General features: G+C 42.7%; 1 protein-coding gene across 1 annotated transcript in view; it reads right to left on the reverse strand.

Moving 5' to 3' along the window:
* Positions 1 to 17,823, reverse strand: part of LOC139686175 (pyrokinin-1 receptor-like) — a 38,021-nt gene extending 20,198 nt beyond the window's left edge. The window contains exon 1 of the mRNA XM_071583357.1: positions 16,930 to 17,823. Within this exon, the coding sequence (XP_071439458.1) occupies positions 16,930 to 17,794 (865 nt within the window). The 5' untranslated portion in view covers positions 17,795 to 17,823. The remainder of the gene's footprint in view (positions 1 to 16,929) is intronic.
* Between the last annotated feature and the right edge of the window lie 5,386 nt (positions 17,824 to 23,209).

The raw sequence follows: 23,209 nt of genomic DNA on the forward strand, positions 1-23,209 counted from the left end.
ACACCCCCTGCCACACCCCTTCCCGATGGCTTGCAGGGTATTATGTAGCTGTAGATCTCCTTAAAATGCAACAATTTCAGTGTGTAATGCATATTAGCAGAAGACTCAGTCAAAAGTTACTGTCGCGCCATCCCCCGCAGTTTCTTGGAAGTAGATGTCCTTTTTGGAGTTCCACCGAAGAACCCTTCATAATATAGTGATCACATTTCGTGGTGACGTTTAATTCAAGAATCCCTGTTTCTTTGTGTTAACTTTGCATCAATTAATACGAGGGGTTTTCAGCCTGACTAGTTTCAACACGTTGACTTGGCTTTCGGCATCATCCCGATGATGACGAAATATAGTATATGCAATAGTATGGCACCAAATTACTCGCATAAACCGTTCCCTCATTTATCAAATGGCTCAGTATATTACATTTCCCTGTTAGCGAATGCATATACTATATACTTGTGCGTCTGCAGTAATTTGACCAATATTCCTTCGGACTCGAAATATCATGAAAGGGGCGTTAACTCTGGGAGGTATTTATGGGCTGCTGATTCAAAACGGGATGTCACCATAAATCCTCAGTTCCGAAACCCCCCAAAATATTAACAGGGCATTGTAAAGAAATACCCGCTGCGAGGGTTCTAAGTGAGTACGGATCCCCGATTTCGAGGTGTGATGTACCCCTAAGAATCTCCCGGGAGATGATGCTCACAACTCGAACTAAAAGTTCGCTCCAGATTAGCATTCACCATAAAACAGGTCGTCCTCGCTTTGCTGCCGAGAACCCACTCCGCGGGGAGGAAGTCTATTTCGAGCGTTTCCCGTGCATGGCGGTGTCGGCGTCGCAGACGTCGGTCTCGAGAATGTGGGATACTCAGCCCACTCATCCGCTCCAGCGCCGCCCTACGATGGCTATCACGCGGACTGCGCCGCCATTTAATCGATCAATTCCTTGACGACCGGGAGCGTAAACCCCCGTGATGCGGCCCGTTTCATTTCTCCGTGAATTGAAGTGGCCCTATGGCAATTGGAGTCACACTGCGGGAGGGAGTCGTCAATTCGACGCCTCCCTCCGGCCCCTCGCGACGAAAGACAGCCTGTCAACAGAGGGTCCCCGGGTGGCAACCCTCCCTGTCCGCCCTCACATCCGCCGGACGATCACTGATGCCGGCGGGGGGAGCGGGGCACGGCGCCAGCCGCGGCCGCCCGTGAGGGTAGCGACGGGCGAAGGGCTTTGCGGGGAACCCCAGGGAGGATACGGCCCCCCCTCCCCCGAAGGGAAGGCCACCCCTTGTCGACCGAAGATGCGTCACCAGTGCGAGCAGCCATCCCTTAGTGTTGGGGGAGGCGGGCAGAGGGTAGCGGAAATTTTGATGAATACGAGAAGAAGAAATTAAGTCCTGGAACTGTTTGCCTTAAAGGACATAAAACGTTGGCATGCATTCATTTTTAGTTAGGGATTAACAGGTTCATAATTGAAAAGAGGGAGACGCAGTGAGGATTATTTCGAAGTTCAGTTTTAAAATAGCATTAAATCCGATTTTACAGCATTAATGCTAGGGATTCATCGGATACCTAATTTTGTCCAGAAGGTGTCACTATATTTCTTTTCAAATTTATGTATTTTTTTTATTTGAAACTTCTTTCGATCTGTTCCACAGGACAGAAGGTACTATAAAATAGGGAAAATACCCATCGAGATTCAGTCGTATATGATTTGGGATTCTCTTTGAGATAAAAAGTTCTTAAGCAATTATATGATTATTCTTTATCGGCAGAAATACGTAAGTTGATAATTGGTACTTATTATAGTTCTTGCATATAAATTCTGTCTTTTTGGAGGGAGCACCTTTCTTTGATTTTCGGTCTTCTGATATCACTCGCCACTATTACATTTAAGGATTATCAAGAGTATTTAATTCGTGCGATTTGTATGTCTTCAGTGTTGGTATACCGGTTGCACCAACGCGAGCGTATCCTGTCCTGACGGAAAAGAGGAACACGTAATCGCAAGTTTTGCGGTGTTCAATTAGAAATTATTCTTTGCTATCGGGATTTAATTGTGTAAGACAAGTGTAGTTGCATATTTATTACTTCTTGTTTGTTTATAGGTTATTTGATTTGTCCATTGTATGCATGTATTCTTATTCTAGGATATGGGTATTTATTAAAATATTATTTTGGAAAGAAAAATACAGACTTGTCAACGCCACTTAATGTTTTAATTTAACGATCCGGGTTTCAATACATGGTATGATCATCAGGTACTTCGATGATGATGGTAATATGTATTGAAACCGGGGTCGTAAAATTAAAACATTAAGTGGAATTAAAAAAGCCGTATTTTTCTTTCCGTAATGGCTAAGTTCCTCGAAGTCAAGCCTGAAACTACGAAAATCTTGTTTTTCATTATTAGTCTTGACTGGTTCACATATCAGCTTTCCAACCCAACCCCTCCCCCTTTCACACCTCCGCCCCCTCTCCCGCCAGCCTCCCTCCCACTCACTCGATCTTCTCCTTCGCCACTCTGAAGAAAGTGGCCGCGCCATCGGAAACCTAACAAATATCGTGTGAGTTTGGTGACGACGTTCTCGGGGTAGCTTTGGAGGGGGTTGGTTTAGGATGGAGAGGGGTGTCCCAATGGTGGTGGCTAGAGACAATAGTGGCTATTAGTTCACTAATGTGCTTGGTTTAGACCAGGAAATTTTAAAAAACATTTGCACATACTTATGTTTCAGCTGGTGTGTAAACTCTGTTTGCATGCATAAATTTAAAAAATCTCCAAGAGACAGCATTAATTCGAGGGCAGTATGGACATTCTACACATAATGACAGAGGAATGAAGGCAAGCGGTTGTTGTAATGTCTCGGTGTTGGCGTCCGCCGTAGCCAACGGAAGAAACTAGAGGGTGAAAGATGCAAAAGGGTCGAGGAGGCAAAGGATGGGGTGCGGTGGGGAAAAGGGGAAGATTTAATCTCTTTTGCTGAGGCCGGGGAATGGTAGGACCGAATGGCCCAGATGTATGCGGACTCGCGGAGGACCCTAACTTCCATGTTAGCAGCGGAATCAGAGAGGGATTTCAGGGCGCAAGGGGGAAGTACTCATCAAAAGCTGGGAAAGTGGAAAGCAAGTTGTACAGAAATAGGGAGAGTGGACGGGAAAGCGGATTTCGTTGAAAAGCGGCGATTTACAATATGGAGGGAGAGATTACATTTGTCCATCCCCCAGTCAAGAAGGAGGTGCAAAGGTTGCAATTGGGGGTGTAGTTGATATTTTTTGGAGATCAGATCATGGAGATATTCAGCGTGAAAGCGGAATGAAGAGGGGGCGTGGGGATGAGTGGGAATGGGGGAATGGGAGGGCATCTCTTAGAGCGAGGGAAGCTGCAGAGCGATGGGCGATGAGGACGCAGGTGGAACGATGGTCTGAAAACGAGTTGATGGATTTTAAGATACGTTCGAGGATCAACCCCAGGTTTGAGTAGAATAAAATGAATGTGAAATTGTAATTTGTTAAATCTTTTGAAATGGAACCATTTAATTTTCAGTGAAATGATTTCTAACATCCAGCGGTATGTACTGAATATTGCCGGCTTTTACCAAATCTAAGGATACAATTACTTCGGGTTACGATTTCAAATGTTTTCCAAAACCTGTGTGGCAGAGTTTGAATAACACTACTTACGCCATATGTGTAGTAACTAGGGCTCCATGAACTTGTAAAAAAAATATATTCCATCGCATCAACTTACTCGAAACTTTTGGAGCTCACTCAGAAGGTTTTGTTTCGTAGGGCTCGAGGCAGTCGCTGTCGGCAGGGAAGGGGATCATCACATTTTCCAGTGCCGCCAGCGATTCTCCGATAATATCCGATACCCGCGAAAGAACATGGAACAAAGATGGCCGGAGGCGTCTACCAAGGGGTTTACGATGAATACATCCGAGCTCTCTACCCACTGAGCTATCTCTACCCAATAGAAGAAGTAAGGAAATTAATTAGAAGAAACAAATAGGCGTGCGGGTGACGTCCTTGGGATTTGCCCGTTGTCAAACTTGATCGCAGAGTGGAGGATTGCAACAGGCGTACCTTTTTCTAGCATATCATGCGATGCCTCCAGATTTCCCCGAGCCTTCATAGTAATTTTCACAAGGAGCCGACGCTCCTATTGCGTACAATATACTGTAACAGTAACAGCAAAAAATATGTTTTTTTAAATATATAGGAAAGTAAATTGGCAACAGAAATGATTTTTTTCTCTCTTAATCAACCTCATCGTCGCACGTGATACCTTGCCCAAGGAGTTTTTTCATTTGCTTTCTTGGTTGTGCCACATCAACGACAGCGGATTTTCTAAAAAAAACGATAATAGGAAGCGTTATGGTGCACAATTTATCGCTTGTAATCCTTTAAAAGAAACGAAAATAGGAATCATAATGACTGAGGAAAAGTTATATCCATTGCAAAGTATTCTTTTAAGATCTTTTCAATGAGTGGAGTTGTGCAAAGCGTGGAATGATAGAGAAATCGAGTGAATTATCGGCAAAGTAAATCAATCATGTTTATCGATCCTTGCTCATTGTTTACAATGACCTTCTCGATGAGGAAATCACGTGGAAATTCCGAGAGCGGGTTTTTCCCGGGCATTTCATTCGATCTGGGTCATTTTCATTAAACCTCGGTTACAAGACGATTCATGTGTAGCCGAAGATACATCATAAAAACTCTGCGCCTGGAATATTCCAGCGCAAGGCTCAAGGACGCACGGCGAGTGTCTTTCACCGTAAATGAAGTAACCACGGTGAGAGCCTCGCTCGCCGCCTGCTCTGTGTGAGCACGCGGCCTTTCCCAGCGGCGCGCCCCCGTGGGCATGAACTTTTGTAATCATTTTCCCACCAAGTTCTTAAGGCCGACAGCATTGCTGGCTGGACTGAACGGAAATGCCTAGGAGTCAAATGTAAATTTAAATATTACCAAGTGATACATGCCTGGCTTGAATCCATGCTGGGCAAATCAAATGATTATAATAGTTTATATCAAAATATCTTATTCAAATTTAGATGCAATTTTTTCCCTTAAAGCTATCCGACACATCTGATTGTTAGGCTGCGATAAAGTGTTTAAGCACTTAAAAGAGGGCATAGCATTTTTTAAATATGATCTAATAATATCATTTGTGTTTGTTGAAGAGCCTCAATTCTTTTTTCTCCAGGTGTATTAGGGCACTAAAATTAAAAATATACGGTCGACAAAATATAATGCATATTTGAAGGCAAATGAAATCCACACCTACATCAATAAGTTTAAAAAAATGGAATATCATTATTAAAAAATTCCTGTTTGTTCATAATTAACACTGAATTATCAAATAAAAATTATGGAATTAAGCTTCCGCTGAAAAATATAAAGAGTGAAAACACCATTAAAAAACTAAAAAAGCTCAGAAATTTGATTGAAGACGAAAAGAAGACTCACCCAATGTCTAGCATTAATCACGCAGGCTCCATTTCATTGAAAATCATCTCATTTTTTAAATATGTTTAAAATATAACCTGTTCGTCACGAAACTCGCCAAAAATAGATTTCACATCGCATGTCAGTTCTGTTATTAGGCGTAGCCACTACTGCATCAGTGCAAGTCTCCTTGATTTTTCCTTTGGCATTATCCCGCCTAAATTTGTATCTAAAATTCCACAATTTAAACCTCCTGTCATTGTTATATACACACACACGCATATTCAATGAAAAAGGACTCTCAAAAAACCAATTTACGTGCATTTCGCCGATCTTCGCCAAACGAAGATGAATCACGCCCACGGATTTCATATGAAAGAGTCGGTTTATGACGGAGAAGTTTACCAGGGCCTCCATGAAAGTACTGGAGATTCTAGAAAATATGACTTAGGGCTTATAAGTGATTAAAGGAAACCCCTAAGTTCACCTCCCATTGGTAGAAAGAGGACAACGTTTGTTAAACAAGTGACTAGCGACGCAGTGATAGAGTATTTCCCGGGATAGGGAGACCCTTCCTCTCAGCACCGGCAGACTCTTCGGAGGGTGCATGGGCCGCTAAAGGGCAGATCGCCCCATGACGTGGGAAACCACTCCTAAGGGCGGATGAGTCTTGCAAGGCAAACGACATGGGATGAAACGACCAAAGAAAAACCACCACCACATGTTGTAGAAATGAAAAAGAAAAGGGATGGGAAAGAGTGGTTTACACATAATTACGCTGGATAAAACGGACGAATGCAGAAAATAGACTCTCCGGAAGATGAAATAAAATAGTAGAGGAAACATAACAATGAACTAAGGGGGTTGATTGATGAGGCTAGAGGGAGTGGGAATCAGAAGAAAATAAAAAAAGAGAAAGCATCGCGGTTGGAGTTTGTACGTACTTGTATTATGCCGAAATTGCTTGCTGAGAAGGGTCGTAGTTGGGAAATAGAAGGAAGGGGAAGGACGGGAATGATTGAGGGGATAAGAAATGGCACGCGTTACTGGCAAATGAAGGAAGGTGCTGAGGAGAGAGTGAGTGATGGAGGACATGCAGTTGAAATGTGTCGGTGGGCAGCTCCTCCGGAGGGAGAAAGGCTGCAAGCTGAGAGGTGGGGAGGGATGTACCGGTGGTGGTGAGGAGGGAATGGTAGCTATTGGTTGTTGATGCACTCGGCTTATACCAGAAATGATTGCTTGAGGAAGGCGGTGTTTTTAGAGATGGAGTGATTGAGTAATCCAGAAGATTAATGGAGTAACGGTGATCGTTGATGCGCATGGAAAGAGAAGGGGTACGTTCGCCAAAGCAAGAAGAGGGGAAGACGTGACAAGAGCGACGGTATATTATATTTTTCGATGCACAAGGGAACCATGTGGTTTGTTTGGAAGGAGAGAGTGTGGAGCGGAAGAGGGGACGCAGTTGCAGCGGGCCTTGGGCGGTCGTAGGGAGGGGAATGCAGAGGGGGGAAACAGGGGTCTTGAGGATTTGAATATGCAATGTGAATGTGTGGGAAGTTTGAAAGAAACAGGAGAGCATGTTTGAAGGGTTGTGGGATTATCACCTTGTAGTATGGGGGTAAGATACTACAGAACCCGTCTGATTTTATGAGTGGGGGGTAGTAGTAGCATTTAGGGTAGGCGACCGACAGCTGAGGTAATTTGCGCCATTAGAAATGGGCAAGAGAGAGTGAAGGGTGGAGAGCGACCCGGCGTTGGCATTAGCCTACTCTTTACGAAAGGCGCCAAAGGGGTCCGCAGCTTAACGTCCCATCCGACGGACGGCGTACTCACTCAAAGTGCCCTCCACAAAGCACCTCAAGTAGGGATCGAGATACCACTGAAAAATATTGAACACCGCCGGGATTTGAACCCGAGCCCTCCGGGTGGGACTCCAGTATTTTATGAGTGGTGGGGAAGCAAGTGATGGGGTTGAGACACTCGGGGGTGTAGTTTTGGTTCAGGTGATTTTAACTAGCAGAGGAGAGTGTAGTATTTCACTGTTATTTAAATTTTAGGTGCAACAGCGTTTCCTAAAGCAGCGTATATTGCTGTCGGAATGGGATGTTATCGCAAATGCAAAGGCCGCGTTCGGAGGGGGGAGAAGGTATACAGGTAGATCGTTTAGTTTGCTAGGAGTAACGACTGCGGAAATGGGGACGTTGTTTTTTGTGAACGAAAATGGTAAATTTATTATTTTGAAGGAGGATATCGACGTCTAAGGACTTTGGAAGCAATGAAAGATATCGAGAGAGAAGAATCGACATTTTCAATGAAAGTGGATAGATTTCTCACTGCATGTGACCAAATAAGAGGGATGTCGCCCGTATTACGGGCCGAGAAGACAGACTTGGACTTTTGATTCAGGAGGAACGTATTTACGAAATGGTCCAATAAGATGCTGTCATTAGAAGGGGTCATGCATGTAAATATGACGGTCCCACTTACCCAGTGATATCGATATGGTGGGCATGTTTGAATTTGTAAGGATTGGTTGGGGATGTATGAGGCAGAGTAAGTGGTAGGAATGTTGAATGAAGGGAGGGAGGGGCGTGACAATGGGTCGTAGGTAATGGGATCATCGAGAATCGGAGAGTGTTAAGAGTTGGGAGGGGAGATAGATGATGACGGGTGTTGGAAATGTTTTAAAGAACAAGATGTTATTGCGAAATGCCGTGCATACAACAGTCGTACACAATTCTTAGTCGTCAAATCACAGGCGTACACAATTCGTAGTCGTCAAATCACAGTCGTACACAATTCGTAGTCGTGCGCGTTGCGCTACAGTCCATGAGGTCAAAGCCAACTTTTACACTCAAGTGTGTTTTACCTTTGGAAATTTTTAAGAAACAGCGGGAGATGCCGCAAAAGAAACTTTTAACGGAGTCATCCGCTACTGCGCATTGCACTTTGAAATTCGTCGCATTGTAATGCGCATTAGCGGATGACTCCGCTAAAAGTTTCTATTGCGACATCTTCCGCTGTTTCTTAGAATATCTTATCTAACATGAGGACGGATGTCATTTTATCTACTCTAGGTATTATAATGTTCTTATTGAAGGATAATTTTAAGGGGGCAAGTGTTTCGTAGTGTGTTAGGTTTTCGAGTTGATTGAGCCTTGCCGGATATTTTATTTAAAAAGAGATATGAATATGTCCGTGGGATAATCGGATGGAAGAGTCTTGGGTTCGCGAATCTATGTTGGAAGGGACTTCAGCAGTGGAGTACCAACTCGGAGTCCTCTGTTTGAAAGAGAATTGGAAGGACCAAACTAGGCATTTTTTCTCCCCTATAACCACCACAAATAAATAGGCCAACTTTTTTATGCTCAGAACCAACCCTTTTAAAGATATTTAATCAGTTCATTTGAGCAAGATAAGTTCTTAAAAAGTATAGATCAGATGAAAAATGTTTTCCCCATCTGATGAAATAAGCAGTTTTGCGCACAAAATGTGTGGAACAATCCGACCAACCGGTCAAGGTTGATACTGCTTTCCTTCGAAGCCTCGCCCGCCCACACTTACAACTGCTCATTACAATAGACTGCTTTCAGTTCTACGTGCCGTCCCAAATGCCTACTATTTTTCTCCTTGTTCAAAATTCTCTCCCTATCGCAACTCTCACCTCCCACTGCCTCTCAGTAGTACCCCCTCCCTTTGCATTTCCTGCCTTCCTCGAATTTCTTCGAAAATTCTTCTCTTTTCTCCACCTCCCTAACACTTCTCATTTATCGTCCTTCCCGTCCATTGCATCTTCTCCAAATCGATATGGACAAAGCCTCTGGGCCACACTTGACCACATGCCGCAACAACTAAGTTTTAAAAAATTCTGCACGAAAGTTTTCATTTATCAAGTCTTGCGTCTTTGATTGAGATACCTGTCGACAACTCCTCATCCGATGATGATGCGCAGCTTCGAAACCATGGTCGTAAAATATTAAAATCTTTTCGGTGGAAATGTTACGTTTCTTTTTACCCTCGCTCCCTCTTTTTGAAAATGATCATTTATCTAAATGAAATTCTCTCAAAATCCTTAGTACTTTCTTCATTTCGTCTCAAACACTAACTAAATGAGTGCAGTGTTCCATCTGCTCTAATTTTGTACTCATGCGTTTTTGTTCAACTGGGCCTTCCAATTTCTTTATATGCTCATTAACCTCGTGCAATTATTATGGATTCGCATCCGATACGTTTCACATTGATATCCTAATATGCTCAGTAATGATTGAAACATTTTCTAGGACTATAGCTTGATTATCCAAGAATACAGATGATTATTCGAAATTCCGCAACTCTTTGAATTCCTACCTACAGCCCTGGTGATGCCTTTTTTATCATTTACTCCTCGTATATGGGTGATTAACCATTTCTTTATTCCCCTGGCTATCCCTCTTATTCCCCCGGCTGACTCCAAGGGTGCATGTTTGGAATAAGTTAAAAGCACTTCCAGTCTATCTTCCGCAATACCCATTCATTGTGCTCGAAATGCACCATCGAAAGTCTTCTTGAAACCCACGACGTAACAAACTACATCCAAGTTGTATTCCGTGTTTCTCTCCAAGTGTCATCTCGCTACTGTTATGGCATCACGAGTGCCCCTTCCATTTCCAAATCGAAACAGATCTCCCCTCAAGTAGTTGATCGCTATCCTCTCCATCCTTAATACTGCCTGTGCTCCGTCGGGAATCAAATTTCTTGCCGCTTTCCCCTCTTTAGATGGAAATGAATACTGTTCTAAAGAATGCATCAAGCCAAACTCTTGAAACATAAGTGTTAAGAATTATCTCAAAAGTCTTCCACTCACGTGCTCCTAAATCCGTGAGTGGTTATGCAGGGATGCTGTGCATTCCGGAGGTGCTTAATATCATTTTCATGTCGCCATCAAGTACGCCGAAGGACTAAAACCCCATATCCCCATCCATGTCACATTCTCTCTTTACGCATGAGCTCATTTGAGATGTTTTTCGTCTCAGATTATTATTTCCCTATTTGTAATTTACTCACCCTTATTCCGAGGCCATGTGTTCCATTTTGTTTTCTAATGCATTTTCCTAATAACCTCTGCTGACATACATGGTATTCTAATATTTTCCCCATTAACCATTCTTATTGTTTCGTGTGCAGTTTTCTTTATCCCTTCATTTGTTAATTATTCCCATCATTCCTCTACTGTACCCATCCCCGTATCCTCTCTCAATATATTATCAACTTTCCCCAGGTACTCCTTCTTTTTCTTCCCTTATTAAGGTTTTCAACTACTATTTATGTCTTATTCTGTTTAAACCAGGTGTTAGTTATTAAACTATAAAACCATAAACGCAGTAATCAACCCGAAGGTTCGTTTGGTAGGTGACGGTAGAGTTCACCCAGTACTAAGCCCGACGGCGTGTGAAATTCACACATCAGGGTAGGGGGCCCAGTTCCTTTCCCTGTGCCGGTTATGGTTTCCTAGGAAGATCTGGTACCCGGCAAATCACATAGCTTGGGTGGAGCTGCAGGTGCCCAGAGTGCCTTGCCCGGGAATCGAATTCGGGCCCCTCCGGTCAGCAGTCCAACACTCTATTCCCTGGACTACCGCGACCCATTGTTAGTTATTATTAAGCCCTTTTCCAGCAAATTTATTTTCCCTCGCCCATCAAACCAACCTTCGGGCTGGCCATTCTGATTGCACCTTATAGCTGTCCACTTCTCCCTTCCTTTGACCGTTGGTCGATATGTATATCTGAATAAGACCCAATCCCTATTTTCAATAATCTATCACCATTTCAGCATTATTGTTCGGTACTAATTTCACTTTCGGTCCGTGGTATATTATGGTCGGAATACACAATACTATTTTGGCTCTCTATGACTATCCCTCCAGGAATCCCCGCTCTCCAGCCTGGCACAGCCCTCGCTAGATACATACATGCCACAACTTTCATGCAACAAAATGCACTTATCCATATCTTGCCTTATGGGTTCTGACAATTCTGGCCTAATATTCCAAGTATCCCCTTCACGTTCGTCACACAACTGTTCTCACATTCTCCAGATTCTCCTGCCTGCTCTTCTGCTTTTGCTAGCTCGGCTCTGCAATGTTGCCCATTCCCGCACGATGCTCATAAAATATAGTATAATGCTGACTAACTACGATTTACACAATGATCCTGCCAAATGGGCACTTCGATAAAATACGATCGAATTAAATTTTAGCAAGTTTTCTAGCCAATACTTTGATATATTAACAAATATTCTCTTGTTATGCTTTTTGAGACCTCACAAGAAAACAATTTATGAAGATGAGAGAACTTGATGAGTCTAATTTGAATGTTAATGCCTTCATTGAGTATAACATTCATTTAATAGATATCCACACGCCAATATTCATTACCTTCAGAAACAATAAATGAAAAATAGGAATGCAATGGCAGCACATTGATGTGGATTACGTTGCACAAATAATGAATTACGACCAATAGATATAACAATGTTTGAATGTTTAACATTTTAAGAGATTGCTTCAATATGTATTCATAATCAATTTATTTAATATATTCAGTGTTAATAAATGGATAGAATAAAAAATAATTCTCGCCGTCTCTAACCGAATGTAAGAATTACTCTCATTTTGGAGTGAATTCAGGTCAGAGATAAGAGAGACCTGCTTCCCACCGCAATCGAAAACTTCTCCAGAATGGCCTGCCGTCCAGGGATTTCTTACGGTCTCCGTACTCGTGCTCTGAGCAAAATGCGCAGTGAGGTCTGCCATTTATTCTCGTTCAATCCGATGGATTTTGTCACATTCCTACTTCAAATATTCTCAATTAGGAAAATGAAGTTAATATTAGAACGCAGCAAACAAAATCCTGTGACTACCAGCGTTCCAATCCTGGCCGTGGACTTGGAATGGAGAATGTCGCTGTCGGGCCAACAGAATGCAAGATGAGTTGACTTGAACGGAGAGACGCGAAAGGAATGATTTTGGTGCGAACCAACCTTTCCTCGGTTTGACTCAGATGAGTGAAGACGAGCATAAATCCACTCAACGAGATCCACCCGCCCTTAAACTGCTTTGACCGTGTGAGCGATTAATACCCTCAAACCAACGTTATACTAGCCATAGAGTTATTTTTAAGTGTTGATGCACGATTGAAACGGTAAAGCTGTACTATTTTGTTCCGATTTCGTCGACCCCGAGACGAGGTTCCCTACGAATAAGCCTTAAATATATAACGAGGATTACACCTACGGCCTGGACATATTTCATATACGATCTTGGGGTGTTAACTGGATACGTGAAAACAGTACCCAGATGAATTCATGGATTACCAGATGGACTCCTCTTCCTGGAAGAGGTTTAAGTCCATTAGTCGATGTCACCAGATGCAAACTGCTTACTCGGATTGCAGATAAGTCCTCATCTTTAATGTCCAAGTATCAATTATAATGTATGAGAAATTAATGTTTTCAAATGCCATCGCCAAAGAAGATTCTCTCTCTTAGCCATCTGCCAACCATCGAGTTCCTTTAAACCTTTCCGACTATTGTATTCGCACCTTTTTCTATCCGAAGGTGTGACATTTTAATGGTGTTATGCAGGGTCTTCCTTATATGTAAGGAGAATGATTTTTTCCCGCCGATGCCCATGGCTGGAGTGGGATGATTTGTGGCGGGAAAGGTGGAGGGAGTTCTTGGAAATGTAAGGCGACCCGCGTTACTTGTCTGCGGGCCGTTACAGTGTTACGGATCGCTGTTAGACTTCACCCCTTTTCGAGGGTCAGGCCTCGAATTTGCGATGCCACGTTCCATGGAGCAACTATACACGATAAAATATCGTGTTAAGCTCGGACACTCGGATTCGTAGACCATGATCATGGTTAAGGATGCTTACGGATGTCCTAAGGAATGGTTTTGCGCTGGCATAAGACATTCTGGGAGGGGAGAGAGGAGGTTGACGACGATGAATACCCCGGACGTCCGTCAACGGCATAGCGAGACGCAATTTTTCATAAAGCGAGAGGCATGCTCAATTCCGATTGACGCCTTCCGAAAGCAACTGGGCATCGCATTTGTACAGAAGGTTTAGCCATGAGAAAGTTGTGCGCCAAGATGGTCCCCAAAGTGCTGCCGGAAGATCAGAAGGCTGCTCGTATGGCAATCTCGCGTGATCTCTTGGACCGCTATGAAAGTGGCCTACAGCACCGCTGTGGCACCGCCAAACTTCTTTTCGTTCCCTAGAATAAAAAACAGGTTGAAAGGCAACCATTTTGGAACGCTGGCGAGCGTCAAAGGCTCGCGACGAGATGCCTGAACGTGGTTTCCGTGACGCCTTCCTGGAGTCGTACCTCGACTGGCAGAGGCACTGACTTCAGTGAGTCGTTGTACAAGTGGGTTATTTTGAAGAATTTAAATCATTTGTACTTTGATATTCAATGATTTTTTTCCCAGACCGTCTACTTATATTTGGAAGAGAAACTACATGACTCTCCATCCATAAAATAAAAATCATGTGATAGTGCGAATTTGAAAAAATGCAGGCACTACTTGAATTCATTATTCCGATAGTGAAGTCGAAAGAAAAATAGTTTTCAAGCATTATGAAAATGAGAGTTAGGTTATATTTTCAAGTTAATTTCGGATATATCGAGCTATTATTCATTTAAATTAAATTCATCTATTCACTTGTTTTAGATTATGTCATAATTATATTTCAAACATTTTACTGTCTTATCTTTCAGGGTTTACTTTCCCGGAAAGAAAATACTTGAAATAGTAATATACTATGTGCGTATGGAATCAGGTATTCCGGAATTTCACCCGGGATGTACCAAACAATGAGGCCTAAAGAGGAAGGAACCATAGAGGTATAACCACTTGGTAGAGGGTTGTTCCTCACACGGTAGTGGAGAACCGCTTGAATTAATTTGTGCTCGGAGAATGGCCGCCCTCACGTTTCTTGGACGGGATACGCGACTTGTTGCACGTGTGCCTACTCTTAGTGTGGCGAGTACATTATTGGGATGGACCGAACACCATAAACGGTTGCAAAGCGGAGAATGCTACTTTGGTGACGATGGCGGGGATATAGGAAATCAATACTCTATATTACCTATCGAGTAATTAGACGAAGAAAAGTTCATTAATACAAACGAACGTTTTTAATGATAAAAATTTCACTGAAAATAGAACCTCCTTTGGCTTAAACATCATCCTGCAAGAAGCTGACCCAGAAGCCTCAATATGGAAGACTAAGTGGGATAATTTGCCCATACTGGTGGTAAATACGTTAATTGGAAATGTAAAATGGTAACTTCGTGATTCCACTGAAAAATGTTTATTACGAGATGACCCGGGACGCTCAACGCCATTTTCAATCTTCAACGTCACCTGAAGATGGCGTTGAACGTCGAAACCCGGGTCATCTCGTAATAAATATTTTTCAGTCGAATCACAAAGTTACTATTTTTCATTTCCAATATGAATCGATTCCATAGAGTTACGCCGGAAACTATCAACCATCATCAAGTACGTTAATGTTGAGCCTCAACTGTTGTCAAAATGACTATGAAAATTATTTTAATTTTTATAATAGTGTTCCATAAATATTTGAAACTTTTTTGATAGTGTTGAATAGCAGATTGAAGGCCCGGGTTCACCGAGCCACCTTCCTTGACCCGAAGAATGCATACCAAAGTGATCTCCTCCATTCTTACCCAGGAAAAATACTTTACACTTAAACAGTTTAAACGCCTAAGTAGAATCTTCCCATTCGTAGGTTTTTAAATTCATTATTTGTTCTATTTGGTTGTTGTTGCCTTATTTTTATCATATTATGTAGGGTAAAATTAGACAGTCTTTTGCCCTTGGGCAGCATATATTTCTGACGTTTCTGAACATCTTCATCCAATGCCCGTAGTTGAGGTATTCACGGGGAGAAATGTATTTTTTTAGATTATTTATGCTCTCATCATTTAATAACAGAAAATTTGGCGAAATGCATAATTGTGGGATATTGTAAGCATATTTAAAAGGCGCCATGATTGATACTGACTGAATTCAGCTGTATTATGATGAATTGGTGCGACATATTACTCTTCACATCAAACTACAAGAATGCAAAATTCACTCCTGGTGTCTGGAATAAAATCTGTACAAATTCTTAACTGGGAGCTCCGAAAATATGCAGATGATGACATACTGGAAGAACAAAGCATCTTACCGTAAGAAAGTGGTACCAAAATTCAATTATTCAATTATTCATCGTGTAAGTCAATACCTTTTGAAAGTATAAGCATCGGAAAAGAAATACTTAGTTATTCCACATATATTTTTATTAAACACGACCTAGGTTTCGGCTTACAAAGTCATCATCAGGTAAGTCGAAGCCTAGGTCGTGTTTGATAAAAATATATGTGGAATAACTAAGTATTTCTTTTCCAATATGAATCGCTTCCACGAAGTGACGCTTCAAACCATTCTATTCAAAGTATAAGTAATTTTCCATGCAATTTTATATTTCCCTTTTCTCATATATTCTGAGGTGAAATCATTCGCGAAGATTTCCTTGTAAAATGACATACTTTAAAATTATTATGTTCATCAATTTTTAAATTTATGTTTTTCTAATTTTATTTTTCAATGCTTACATTGAAATGCTTACATTAAGAAAGCTTTCAATTGACAATTATTTTTCTCTCGTTGAATACAAGAAAACGCTTTGAATTTCAGAATTTGTAGAGTGTGGAGAGAGTGACAATATAGGCCATTCGCTCGACTGCCAATGAGGAAGGCTATTAATAATTTATAGGGAGACTGTAATGGCTCTGGGTTTCAACGGTCCTCTCACAGATGGCAAGGATGATTACAGTTTTTGAAGTTAAAGATGAAGCTCTCGTGGAAACTTAAGCTGCGATTCCTTTCTTCTTGGCGTAACCACATACTATATACTTGCCCCAGCCTCTACTCGCCCATTATAAAATTTCTCAACAATTTAAGAAAAGACCAATCCTTTGGCAGACGAGATTAAGTTCGTATTCGGCACACGAAAAAATAACTGTTATTATGATGTATTGATATTAAAACAACTCCTCTATTGGAAATAAACATTCAATATTGAAGTCAAACTCGGTAATACCTACCCAGTGAGGCAAATAAATTCATATCTCCTCCATAAAAAAGACTAGGAATGTCTCCCTCTGAAAGACACCCAAAAATCCCATAGATTAAATATTTATTTGGTCTTATTCTTACCATTTGGTTGTATAAACAGGTAAAAGATGCGAATCCGTACGAGTTTCAAGGACTGTTTTCATGCAGAATTCTGTAAATGGTCAACGATATTGGAAAGCAAAAATTAATTTTAAGATCCCGAATCAAATATTAACCCTTGTATTGACTTCCTGTGGCACATGGCTGATAAAAAACAAGCCGATTAATTCAACACGGATACTAGGATCACTCTCTTACCTAGCATCTTGACCACCCTCCGCGTGGACTTGTGGCTGGAGGGACGGGCCCCGCGGCGTAGGCCGTGCGCCGGGTGGCGGGCGTCGGAGGCGTCGGCCGCCGACTCCGATGCCCCGGCCATTAACTCCATTCCGTTGGAGCGGCGGAGACGCAAGCCGATGAGTGCGTAGAGCACGACGATGATGTTCATGGGGATGAGGAAAAAGATCACCGACAGGAAGCAGAAGTAATGAGCGTAGGAGGAGAGCTTGATGGTGCACGTGGAGTAATCCGAGTTCTCTTTGACCACGACCCCAACCTGGGCTGCCGAGGGGATGGCGAACACCAGAGCGACGAGCCACACGACGAGGATGAGGCGGGTGGCCCGGGACAGTTTGGAGGGCGTGCGGGAGTAGAAGGGGTGGCAGATGGCCATGTACCTTTCGACCGTGAACGCGGTTATGGTGAGCACCGTCGCGTTAGCCGACGTCTCGGCGGCCAGGCCGCGGAGAATGCAGAACACCTCGCCGAAGATGTACGGGTAGCGAGACCAGATGTAGTACATCTCCTGGGGCAGACCGGTGATGAGCAGGAGCAGGTCCGAAATCGATAAGCTGAAGAGATAGAAGTTGGTCGCGGTGTGCATCGACTTGTTCCGCCGGATCACGAGGCACGTGATGACGTTGCCCAGGATTCCCGTAATGAAGATGGTCAAGTAGACGGTCGTCACGGGAATGACGACCGCCAGCGAGTCCCTGACCTTGGGCGCCACGGACGCCGCCGATCCGTCCTGGTAGGCGTGTGCCCCACGTTCCGCCCCGGCCGCGGGCCCCGCGGCCCCTTCGGCGTAGGCCCTCGCGCCCGGGGACGCCCCACCAGCCGCCATGACCACTGCCCGCCCGACCGCGGACTCAGAGAACGGCGCCATTTCTCCACGCTCCGCGCCTCGCGCCCTACGCGGCGGCGGGTGCCTGTCTATATATCCTCCCCGTGGTGCGCGCAGAGACGGGATAGCATCGAGCACTCCGGGCCGGACCGAATTCACTCGGGGCACGTGAGCGGGATTCGGAATTCCCGCCCCGCAGGAATGGAGAGGGAAGTCCTCCTCGGCGCGGAAGCGGGCGGAGGAGGAGGGCTCCGGGCGGCGGCGCTCTGTTGGGGGAGGGTGTAGAGGAGGAGGTCGCGAGGTAGGAGGATGGCGAGAAAGAGGGGTGGGGTGGAGGAGGGTGTGGAGGAGTAGGATGCGGAGGAGGGGGTCGGACGCACGGGAGCGCCAGCATGTCCTCCCGTGGGATGGGGGAGCCAGGCAGGAGTTAGGGGGTCGTCTGTACAAGGCGCACGGCGCGTGCCCCTCCGTCCCCTTCCCCACACTCCTCCCACTGACCCCCTGTCCGTCCCACCCCTAACTCTTTGGACTCCACACACGCCACAGGTTTCTGTTAACCGAAATTTCAAGTACTGAACACTCACGGATTGTCGATGAGAAAAGTTTACCCGTTGGGTCTGAGGCCTAAGTTTCCTTGCGTCCTTTTCATATGGAAGCTTCGTTTCAGTGGAAATCCTGCCGCCTTAAAATTCTCCACTATCAGAGATTGATGCATTTCATTTAATTGTCGCCGTGAAGGAATGATGGAATATGGATGTAGATTGGCAACCTGCAAGGCGGGTTTTTTGCATAAAAGTCATAATTGATACTCTTAGAATTTCACAGTAATAGCGTTTGTCATGACTAATTTGATTTGCCTTAAACTTTTTTAATAAGTCTCCATATGCATGAATATCTGAATAAACATATATCTGATGATTCTCGTCTGAAAATACAATATTACTTAAATTTGAAATCCCATGCGTCGGAATAGGCCAGTTCCCCACGAGATATGGCTCACAAATTGTGTGTCAAACTTCGTGGAGCGATTCATTATCCAAGGACTCGAAACGTAAATTAAAAATGTTGAATTTACAGGGTTATAACAGATGATCTTTTACTATCTAGTCATTGTCACTCGGCTTTTGCTTAATAGCAATGTAATTTTTTTAAATATTTCTATTTCAAAATCTGATTTCTACTTTTAATATAGTTCCTCATTTTTCATCAAAAACTCTTTATTGTATGCCTCTATGGACATGCACCTTTAGTCAATGAATCTCCATTTGTCCTCGGATTGAATTTCTAACAAATAAACCAGAAAAACTGTTATCAAAATCTGCACGAATAAAACGTTATTTTTCCAATTTTCAGTGCATGTAAGAAGTGTTGGCACACTTCCGTGAAATATTCGTAAATGACCGCATAATGTTTGGATAACTATTTATGAGCTGTTTAAATGTGACTCGCTGGATCTTTGAATCATCTAGCCTCTTCAACTTCGCCCTGATGATGCTACAGTTTAGCGAAACTGGTCCACAGGAATAAATTCTTTCCAATGGAAACGAAAATTCTTTGATTCTTTCCTCGTTGGTTAAATTTGTCTTGACATTTTTATTGGCGTCTTATTTATTTGGAAATCAATATCGTGTTAATCGATTATTCGAGAAAAAGGTAACTTTACGCTTTGCCGACGTACATTTACAGGGAAAATTCCAGAAACCAGGCATAGGCATGAAGTAGGGTCAGAATAAGCACCACATGTAGCAAGTAAGAAAACGAAATATTTATTCATTTAGCGCAGATTAGCAATCCTTTTTCCATGTTCAGATAGCATTTCATCTAATCAACAATTGGTATTGAAAATATATTGCATGGTGATAAATAGTGGTTATCTTCAAGTTAAAGATACACCTGCAATTAGTTTTCGTGCGTCAAGAGAGGGCTCACTCCGAGCTAAGCATTTAGGCGGGAGTAATTCGTATTTTAAAGGCAGAGGGGTCAGGTACTTTGCGTCACCATTCCGCTTTCAAGGAAATTTTAAACCAGAAACGCGCACGGATTGGCTTGAGAATTACATTCCGCGGGATTACCCGCAACGCTTGAGGCCGTCAGCCCAACGCTCCTCCCAACAGTCGCCATCATGACGCTACCCATAGAAAATAGTATCCGATGGCTGCTCAAAAATCTTCACCCACAGCCATCATACCTGCTGGCGATTGAAGTTGCTTTTTAAAGAATTTTGAATGCATAGCATAATATCAGGCATTCCAAATTTGTTTGGGAACCTTCACACATTTATTTTCCATTAAATATTGCTTTAATCCGTTTCTTCTAAATGCGTACTGTCGCTTTTCTAACTGATACTGTCGCTGAGGCTTTCAATCGCCAGCCTATGTACGAATTTTGCTGATCAATATACATTTTATGAAATGCTACAAAATTGCTTCGCCATAAATCAATAGAAGTATGTGATCGGCAGTCAAATATTTCAATTCAATATTGACTCATGCAAGCGCTATGTTTCTGGGTCATTTTCGTGCGAATCTGCTCCAAGTTAAAAATACCCGTGCTCATTTATTGTTCCTGTTATTAAAGATATGTCTATCCACCCCAAGAAGCATGACTTATGGGCCCTTTTCCTTTTTGCCAGTATGGATACAATACCATGCACGAATAATGCACAAAAAGTTAAGAACCACACTTTAAAGTGCACTGCATTTGTTAAGACTACGCGGGTCCTTCAATAAGTCCTTAGAAAATTGAAGGAATGGCAGTCGTAGTATCAAAAAGGTTTGCATTGAGTAAGCCTCTTCTCTCATTGGACTGCTGTTAAAGTTTCAACTATATGAATTACGTAGTTTCATTTTCATAGTCGATTGAACTAAATAACTTCTTCCAAAGAAACTGCGGGAGATGCCGCAACAGTAACTTTTAACGGAGTCATCCGCTAATGTGCATTTCAATGCAACTTCTGTTAATAAATTATGTTCTGTTAATAAATTCTGTTAGTAAAATAACTTCTTAAATAACTTCTGTTTATATAGAAAAATGGAGTAAAAGAATTTAGTGCGGTGATTTATATCGTCTATTTAAAAGGATTAGCACATAAAAGAGATCAAAGCCGAGTCGGGTAAAGGTCATGGCGTTTTCTGTTTCTGTGTTTACGACTGTTTACAATTGGGTACCTAAGTTTAAACGTGGCCGTACATTCATCCAAATTTTTTGCATCGTTCGGGACGTTCAATGGAAGAGATTTTCTCCGAAACGATTGACAAAATCCACGATATAGTTTTGAATGGTCGATGAATCAAAGCTCACGAAATACTTGAGGCAACAGGTGACAGTGCTTTCTATATTTCAGGAAACATTGGGTGCTAAAATTATCTCGACGAAATGGGTGCGGCGTGTTTACTCGCGGTGGAGAGTAAACGCAATCGTGTGGTCGATTAGGCGGCTCGTTTAGCGCTTTTCAGTCGCAATCCTATTGAGTATCTGCATCGATGCGTACATAACTGTGGGCAAAATATGGATACACCACTGACCTCCAGGGATAAAGGAACTGTCGAAACAGTGGGTTTTTAAAGTCGATCCGGTTCCAAAGAAGGCCACGACGGTGTATTTGGCCGACAAGGTGACGAATACGATTTTTTGGGATCATGCAGAATCGTCCATATCGACTACTTACAAAGATACGATAAATGGAGATAATTATGTACCGTTATTGCACCGGTTGAGTGAATAAATCAAGAAAAAACGTTTTCATTTGGCAAGGAAAAAAATTCTCTTCCGTCAAGACATGCATGGGTGCACTTCCGTGCAGTTTTGATGGGGGAAATTAAGGAAAAAAAGTTGGAACTATCGCAAAATCCACCGTATTCATCTGATTTGACCCCCAGAGACTTTTTTAATTCCAAACTTTCCACGTAAAACGATTCACCTCGAAACAAGAGGCCATCGCCAACACCGATGCCTATTTTGAGGACCTTTAGTAATCCTAGTTTTTGAACGGCTTAAAAAAATTGGTGAGACACTGGGAAAAGAGTATCAAAGGAGGTTATTGAAAAATAAAAATCAATCTACCAAAAATGATTGGTTTTACTAATTTTCTTAAAGACCAATTGCGACCCAAGTGGTATGGAAGACCAAGTCACGACAGAGAGGTTGAAGGACAAGACCATTGATGACCTCCGACGTTGAAAGCTGTCTCCAGATTTAAATATTCTACATCTACATTAATACCCTGCGAGCCACCAAAAAGGTGTGTGGCAGGGGGTGCAGCACCAGGAGGAAAGGGTAAGGGATGAGGGGGCTAGGGTTTTTCAAATGGATGGGGAAAGGTGGGGGGAACCTGAAAAATATATATATATAAATATACTAGTATAAACATGCGCGGTCGCTACCTTGTAGGTTAATACTTATGATGCCGAGCCGACTAGTGGGGGATTTCGATTACAAGCATTCTGGTCTCTTATTGTTCTTGGAAAAATGACCATTTAAACCTGTCAGTCTTGCAGTCAATCTCTCTAATCTTATATTCGTGATCCATCCGCCCGTAATACGTTGGGGTTCGTATTATGTTCTTGATGTCATCGGAAAAGGACCCATCTTTAAATGTTTTTAATAAGTTTAATCTATATTGTAAACGCCGCTGTTCAGGGGATTCCCAGCCTAAATTTTCTAATAAAGTAGTTATGCTGCTGCATTGGTCATAACAACGTCTGACAGATCTAGCCCCCCTCCGCTGTACTCGATCTAATTCCGAAATCAAATTTATCTCTTGAGGATCCCATTTACTGGCAGCATACTCTAGGTGGAGCCTGACTAGGACAAGAAACCATTGTTCCTTCGCTTTTTCGTCTAATATTAATGGAATAATAAAGAATGGAAAATATTAATGGAATTACAATTATTCTGGCTACCCTCAGATAATTCTCGTTTTGAGAAATTAATTATCTACTACTCAGCTGGATTATGGGAATGAATTAATACGGATTAGTTGCACATTCATGAATTCCATCCCAGAATTCATGCCCTGGCATGAATATTTTTTGTCTATTAAGGGGGACTGGGGCATTTTTAAGATGATCCTGATTGCTGTCCATTTCGTAGAACATCGAGGGGTGAGATTCAATCGTGGTGAATTAAGTACGTGGAACACTGTTTGGGAGTGGGGGGTGTCGACACCAGCCAATCAGCGATGACCTTCCGTGCGAGCCTAAAGGTGCCCCTTATGGCTGCCACATGCCCTTTGGTGGAAACTGATTACAAATTAGTCTGTTGATAGCTGTTTCCCTCATGGGATTTTGCAAATCCCCATCGCTAGACAGCAAAAAAATTCGCTAACAATACCTCATACAGTCTTCAGGCGAGCTATTCCAACTCATTACAATCAACAACAGTCTTGAGCCTATTAAATTATTGATAGTAAAAATA

The sequence above is a fragment of the Hetaerina americana genome, unplaced genomic scaffold (genome assembly GCF_022747635.1).
Source record: "Hetaerina americana unplaced genomic scaffold, ioHetAmer1.1.p SCAF_130, whole genome shotgun sequence".
Lineage (NCBI taxonomy): Eukaryota > Metazoa > Arthropoda > Insecta > Odonata > Calopterygidae > Hetaerina > Hetaerina americana.